The 7,118-nt window shown below is 36.0% G+C and overlaps 1 protein-coding gene across 2 annotated transcripts in view; it reads left to right on the top strand.

The window, feature by feature from the left end:
• The window catches only part of LOC122559588 (adiponectin receptor protein 2-like), a 71,707-nt gene extending 65,841 nt beyond the window's left edge, over positions 1–5,866 (top strand). For both annotated transcript variants that reach the window (XM_043709320.1, XM_043709319.1), the window contains 3 exons: positions 122–309; positions 2,281–2,474; positions 3,206–5,866. In XM_043709320.1, coding sequence (XP_043565255.1) covers positions 122–309; positions 2,281–2,474; positions 3,206–3,334 — 511 coding nt within the window. In that variant the 3' untranslated portion in view covers positions 3,335–5,866. The remainder of the gene's footprint in view (positions 1–121; positions 310–2,280; positions 2,475–3,205) is intronic.
• Positions 5,867–7,118: the final 1,252 nt, after the last annotated feature.

The raw sequence follows: 7,118 nt of genomic DNA on the forward strand, positions 1-7,118 counted from the left end.
GATTGTGCTTCACAGTACTTTTAGTGTTTATTTGTGCTTGCTTTTCATGTCAATTTATCACCTATAAGAATATTGTATTGCTACAATTAGCCTGATATATGCCATTATCTTGTTTCCTCAGATTGGACTACTCTGGTATAGCACTTCTAATAATGGGCAGTTTTGTACCATGGTTGTATTACTCCTTCTACTGCAATCCCCAACCATGTTTCATTTACTTGCTTGTTGTCTGTGTACTCGGCATCACAGCAATTATAGTGTCCCAGTGGGACTATTTTGCAACACCACAGTACAGAGGTGTACGTGCTGGTAAGTTGATGAGTTTCATCCAACGTTTTACACAACTGTTTGCTGAAGTAACTTTTAGGCTCACTTGTTTTTTATTTGTAATGTTTTTATCGAGCTGCTCATTTTGAAATCAGTTTTCTTGGCTACTTAGCTGTGCTTCAAAATACTGTGCTAAATTTGTTTTAAAGAGCAAGCATTTAGATAGATCATTAAGCTTGTCAGTGCGTGGTATAATTTTGAAATGCTTAACGAAGTGTAATGTATGTAAGCCCTTTCATCCCTGGAGTATGATCGTTTGTTAGTTATGTTACCGGGCTTGTAGTCCAGAGAGATTTGGACTAATGATCCAGAGACACGAGTTCAAATTCCACCACAGTGGCTGTAGAATTGTATTGAATTTAAATTACTTAATTAGATCTGAAATAAAAAGCTAATATTGTTATTGATAACCGTGAAGCTACTGGTTGTTATTGGGTTGTTATTAAAACTCATCTTGTTCAAGAATTTCCTTCAGAAAAGAGAGTTTGTCATCCATCCTTGCTTATATGTAGCTACAAACTCATAGTAATAGAATTGACTTTTAACTGTCTTCTGAAATGATCTGCTAAGCTCAGAATTTGGGGATGAGCAATCAGTGCTGGTTTTACTGGTGACCTCTACATCCCACAAATGAATAAATAAAGAACGTGTGCTTTATCTTGTCGAGTAATCTTTATAACAGTTGCCTATTTTGTGCTGGGTTTTAAGCACCATGCTGCACCTTGTATTTCTGTGGCTTGCATCATTGTAAAATATGCAGGTATACTCAATTTAGGAAAGAAATGTTAGTGCAGTTGACTTTATCACTAACAGCTGCTTTACCTCTGTGTAAGTGAAATGTCCCTGCTGTGTCACTGTCGCATCCTCCTCTCTCCCCCCACCCCAACTGCACAGTTGCTTCAATGTCCAAAAACGCTGGTAGCCTGGAGGTAACAGTGCATTTGATAGTGAGTGTGAGCAGCTGGCGCTGGTCATATTGAATGGTGGAGCAGGCGCAAAAGGGCCAAATGACCTTCTGTTTCTATTTTCTGTTAACTTCAGCTTTGCTAAATACTACTTAGATATATTAATTGTTATGGATCAGATCAAACCCCCTTCAAATATATAAAGGAGATAGCCTAGACCCTAATGTTTTTTCTTTAAAGGCAAATGTATGGTGCTATTCCAGATGTAATTTGATTGATTATGCTGCTATACTCTCAGCAAAACACTTCATTTTTACTCTGTAGAAGAACTAGTCTAACTTTGACTCTATTGGAAAACCTAACAGAATCATAGATTATTTAATTACTAAACAGCAATTGTTCTAATATAGTAAAATTCCATGAAAATCCCTTTGACAATGGCAAAGTCAATAAAATAGATGCATGTGAGACAATGTGTTTGTAATCCAGGAGGAAAGAACATCAAGAGAAAATTCTGGCAGAGAGAGAGAACTCTAGCTTTTAGCTGTAGCCGAGAAAAATGTGTGGCAGCTTCAAACCCCCAAGAACTACTGAAAGCTAAACTAAAACACAAGTCCTATGTGAGCCTGACTGTACCCATTCCAGATTCCTGATGAAGGGCTTTTGCCCGAAATGTCGATTTTCCTGCTCCTCGGATGCTGCCTGACTGCTGTGCTTTTCCAGCACCACTCTAATCTTGACTCTACCCATTCGTTCTGTTTTTATTGTTTCAACTTATAAGAAAACAAACCCAAGGCCTCTCAAGCTGTTTACTTTATTGGCTTCATGTAGACCACTCTGTTCATTTCTCTCAACCTCTCTTCATAAAAGAAAACAAGACAAAATATGCCTCTTAAAGCCATAGTATTGTCACGTAATGCAGATTGGGTAACACTACTGGAATCATTTACAGATATCAAATATTGATGTTGCTTAAGTAACAGTGGTTTGTCATATAGTTTTAATTTGCATTTAAACCATGACTGATTGTGTGTTTTTTCTTTTACAGGAGTATTTGTGGGATTAGGTTTGAGTGGAGTTGTACCTACTCTGCACTTTATGATATCTGAAGGATTTTTCAGGGCTGCTACAATTGGACAAATTGGCTGGCTATTCCTAATGGCAGCATTGTATATCACAGGTGCTGCCTTGTATGCTGCCAGGATTCCAGAGCGTTTCTTCCCTGGGAAGTGTGACATTTGGGTGAATAACTAGCAATTACTTTTTTTGGCTTTCTGTTCAATTTCTTTGATATTTTGGAGAATCTGCTGTTAGAATGTAATGTGTAGGCACTGTACATAAAAAAAAAATTCAAGAAAATATTTTTAAACTGTTTGACATTTTAGTCGCATGCTCCAAGCAATCAAATTAGTCCTTCTGTCGCTCATATTGTGTTTCCGATTCTTTTAAAAGAGCATTACTTACTATCTTTACAGAGTAACCATAAGCTTTTGTGAGTTCTGTGTTAATTCCAACTTGTAATATCATTAGAAGAAAAATGGGAGCTCCTCACTTTTTATCAGGTTTATAATTGAAAAAAAAAACAGTAAGCTAGTATTGTCAATTATAGCAGTAACAAAGATATCTCGATTCTTGTAACATATATGTTCATATAAAAATTCAGACGCTCTCTCTTTGTAGACATTTGGAAAGTAACATACCAGTAGATGTGTTGCTGATTGCTAACTGTGGGTTAGGTGCATTAGTCAGGCAAAATGCAGGCTTTCAGAAATTTAACAGGGATGGGGTAGGGTGATGGGTCTGGGTGAAGTGCTATTCGGAGGATTGGTGTGAACCTTTTGGGCCGACTGGCCTGTTTTCACACTATGGGGATTCTATATAATAAAATCAGTGCACTGCATGATCAGCTAGATATTTATATATGGTTTATATTCTTTAAACTAGGTTGTTTACTCTGCTTTTTATTTCCACAGTTCCATTCCCATCAGTTGTTCCATGTTCTGGTTGTAGCTGGCGCATTTGTCCATTTTCATGGTGTCTCGAACCTTCAGGAATTTCGACATGGTGTTGGTGGTGGATGTGCTGAAAATGGCTTGCTATGAGACTGATCTTTAATTAGATGTGCAGAGAAACTATAATCAATGGAACTGGTGATAGAAATACTGAAGACTGTTCTGATAATTCTTACACAGTTGTAATTTGGGTCCGTCAGTCCAATATTGCGTGTTTCACAACTAGTGATCAGTTTTCTCATCTGTTTTGGATGATGCTATCTACACCTGGAAACGAATGGTAATCAGATGACCTGGGAACCAACTGGAAGAGTGCATAACTAGTTTGGGCTTCATTGGAAATACAGGACTACAACTGCATCAGAATGGTGTTTTCCACAACCACCATGGGTAGCCAAAGGAAGTAACCCTTGTAGTAGAGATGGACAAAGCCACTATGCTTGAAGTCAGCAAATGAAGGGTTATCCATGCAATTGTCTAACTAGTTGTAAAATCCCAATTAAAATATGTAAATTATAAATTATAATCTAGTATGTAATTTACATAAGTGCTGAATCTGAAGCAAAGTTCTGCTTTTATTGAATACCATATTTATTTCTATGAAAAAATATAAAATGGAAGAAAATTTTGAAGGAATTAGTACTTCTGGCAGGGTCTGCTGCTTATAACAATAAGGTCCTTGTAAATAAGATTTCTAACTTTCAGTTAATTAGAAAATTTATATTATGAAAAGACTTTTGTACAGAGAGCATTTGCAAGAGTACCACACACTGTTAACTTACATTGCACAAATATTAGTAGACATCACTTCAGGTAGTAGAAAGATGCTAGTATACGAAGCAATGCAAAAAGCCTTCCTTGCGATGGCTTTCCCACTAAGTGTGCTGTGAGGCCTGGTAATTTTATTTTTTATTATGCCGTATGCTATGCTAATAGACAGCAATGATCGGTGAAATCAACTTGAAGCAGGAGTGCAGATTTCTACTGATTGTGCACCCAGTTCAGCTTGTAAGGAATTACATGCCTTTATATGTATGCATATGTTGTATAGACATATTCATTCATATACAAAAATTTAATTTTGATTGTTGTGATGTCCTTTGCATGGGTTGGGGGTAGGACTTGTCACTACATTTTGTTGGTTGGTTTGTTAGTCGTTGACGTAAAGTGATTCAACTGGATCAATGCAGTTTGCTTTCGGTTCAGTTAAAATTCAAAATCATCAGCTTTAAAACATTTTTAGCTTATTTTGTCCCCGTGGATATTCCAGCAAATCTAAATTACTGAAATAAGCAGGTCTTTTATGGTTTCCATTATTATTGTAGGTGCAAAATTGATTCCTTCCTCATTTCTGACTATAGTAGTAGTAAAGAAACTGAACATCGCAGTTTCTATTTGAGATTCATGTTTTGAAATAATAAATCTACCCACTATAAATCATTTAACTTATTTATTGCACTCCTATTGCATTCAAACATGATAGCTTCTGTTATCTACACAGCTGTAATGACAGCTACTGTTTTATGGTTGGATATTTTCAGTAGAAATAATGAAATTTTTAATTCTGACAAAGGATAGTCAAATTACTCAATATTGATTAGTGCTTGCTTTGGCACTGGGCTACCATGGATATTTTTTTCATTCTCCCACACTCTTCCCCTTTTCCTGAATTGTTAAAGTTGATTTCGTGTTTAGATTGGTTCAAGTTGGACAGTTGATTCAAGTGCTTAGCATACAGGAAGAAAGATGCACCTTGATTCAGTCGGCTGAGCGTGACTATTGGCTGCAGTTATGAAGAAGCCTGAAATGCTAATGTGAAAGTAATGCATTATTGGCAAGGAGAGAAAAAGTGCAGTAAAGAACTGAAGTCTCCGCTCATGAGCTCCAGCAATCGAAAGTATTTTCAGCTCTGAGCCAAGGTGTGCTTGACTCACCAGGTGTTGGGTTCATGAACCTAAAATAAGAAGCTATAGTGCTCTTTAAAGGAAATTTATTTTGGTTATTCTTACCTTTAATATTGCTTGATCTTATTGTTTCCTTCTCCATTCTATTTGTCAAAAGACCAGTATGTCATTCTGTTAGGCAGCTAGAATGAGTGCTGATAATAGTATCAAACGAAGAAAGTGCTCCTAGAGGGTGCAAAGTTTGTACCGGTTTCTTTGACAAGAGCAGATATGACATTAAATTAAACATTAAATGTAATGGGTCAATTTTTTATGTTTTACATCATATGTTTGTAGTTGGATCAAAAAATAATTTGCAGGATAAGTAAAAATGTTCATGATATGTTCAAGCGTCAAGAGCCTACATACCAAAATGAGAAACTGACTAAAAGCAAAATTTTATTTGTTTATTGAGTATTAAATGCACAATAATTGCTGCTTAGCTCAAATAAGATTTCCTAAGAGTTTGTCCAATGCCTTATTTGAATCAATTATTTTGCTTGCTGTGGGAATGTTTTATAGTCAAGAACATTTCATTTTCAAATACAATGAGGCCTTGTTTATTTTATTTTCCAATGCTTTACTTCGTGTCTCTAGATTATATATTGGCTGAGGGTGCATAATTGTATTTTTACTTGATGTAACATTCAATTCATCTAATAAAAAAATTATAATTTTTGGTTTGGTTTTGTATCATTTTGACATAACTACCGATATATCTGATTATTGAATTGACTTTATTGGCAGAGTTCTTCTCTTTCTCCTCCCTCTTCCAAGTCTGATTTGAGTATACGGCTACAAACTGAAGCAAGAAATTACTTCTCAGGTCCCCATTTTGCAGTAAGGCGTGGAGTGAGTAGTGGCATTGGATTGGATACAAATAGAAAGTGGTGCTAAATAGATTGACATTTCTCAAAAGTTAATAAATCCAGATGGGATTCATTTTAGGTTGCAGAAGGCATCTAGATAGATCAGAAGCTGTGACCACCATTGTTTTATCTCTCTTTTAATGGGGAGTAGTGCCATTGGACTTGAAGGATTACAAATGTTTACATATCTGTTCATAAAAAGGGAGAAGACTAAACCTTATACTTTCAGTTTGACATCAGTGGTGGAAAATCATAAAGCTGCAACATTAATCCAGAGGTGGTCTCACCAAAGCCCTGTATGATTGTAGCATGAATTTATTCTTGTACCCCAATTCTCTTGCAATAAAGATGAACAAGTATTTTGCCTTCCTCATTGCTTGCTATACTTACATACTTGATATTCCTTGTACAAATATATCCATACCCCTCTGTATCAACATTTTGTAAATCAACATTTACAAAACATCATGCTTCTTGAACCTTACTAGCAAAGAGAATAATCTCAGTTTCCATGTTATTTTCCCCATCTGCTACCATGTTGTCCATTAAGTTAACATGGATGTTTATGTTTGCAGTCTGTGTTCTCACAGCTTGAATTTCCACTGCAGTACCTTGTGTGCCATATGATTCAATGAAGCTACATTGTGATTCTGGATTTTTATTCTCTTCATTGTCTTAAGCCAAGTGCTGACAAAGTGGTGCTCAATTATTGTCTTGTTAACTGTATCCCCTTTTTAATAGTATTGCGAGTTCCTGCAGGGAGAATTGCTGTCAAATGACAATGAGATGTGTTGCTTCAGTAATAAATTATTCTATAGATCACTCCAGACCCTACCATTCAAAAGCATCTGTGTGAAGTGCATGGTTGTTAATATCGACCAAAAGATAACTGGCCACTTGCATTAACATTAATTTCAAAATTGCCAGTTACAGCTTGTAAAATGGCCCAGTTATTTTGGGCAGAAGCAGTTTTTAACTAATCTTGAAATATTTAAGACGTTGGATTTCATTTCAGATATTCGAGAAGCAAAGTGAGGAATGTCGATTCTAACACTGAAAAGT

Source organism: Chiloscyllium plagiosum, chromosome 19 (assembly GCF_004010195.1).
Source record: "Chiloscyllium plagiosum isolate BGI_BamShark_2017 chromosome 19, ASM401019v2, whole genome shotgun sequence".
In the NCBI taxonomy this organism is placed as follows: Eukaryota; Metazoa; Chordata; class Chondrichthyes; order Orectolobiformes; family Hemiscylliidae; genus Chiloscyllium; species Chiloscyllium plagiosum.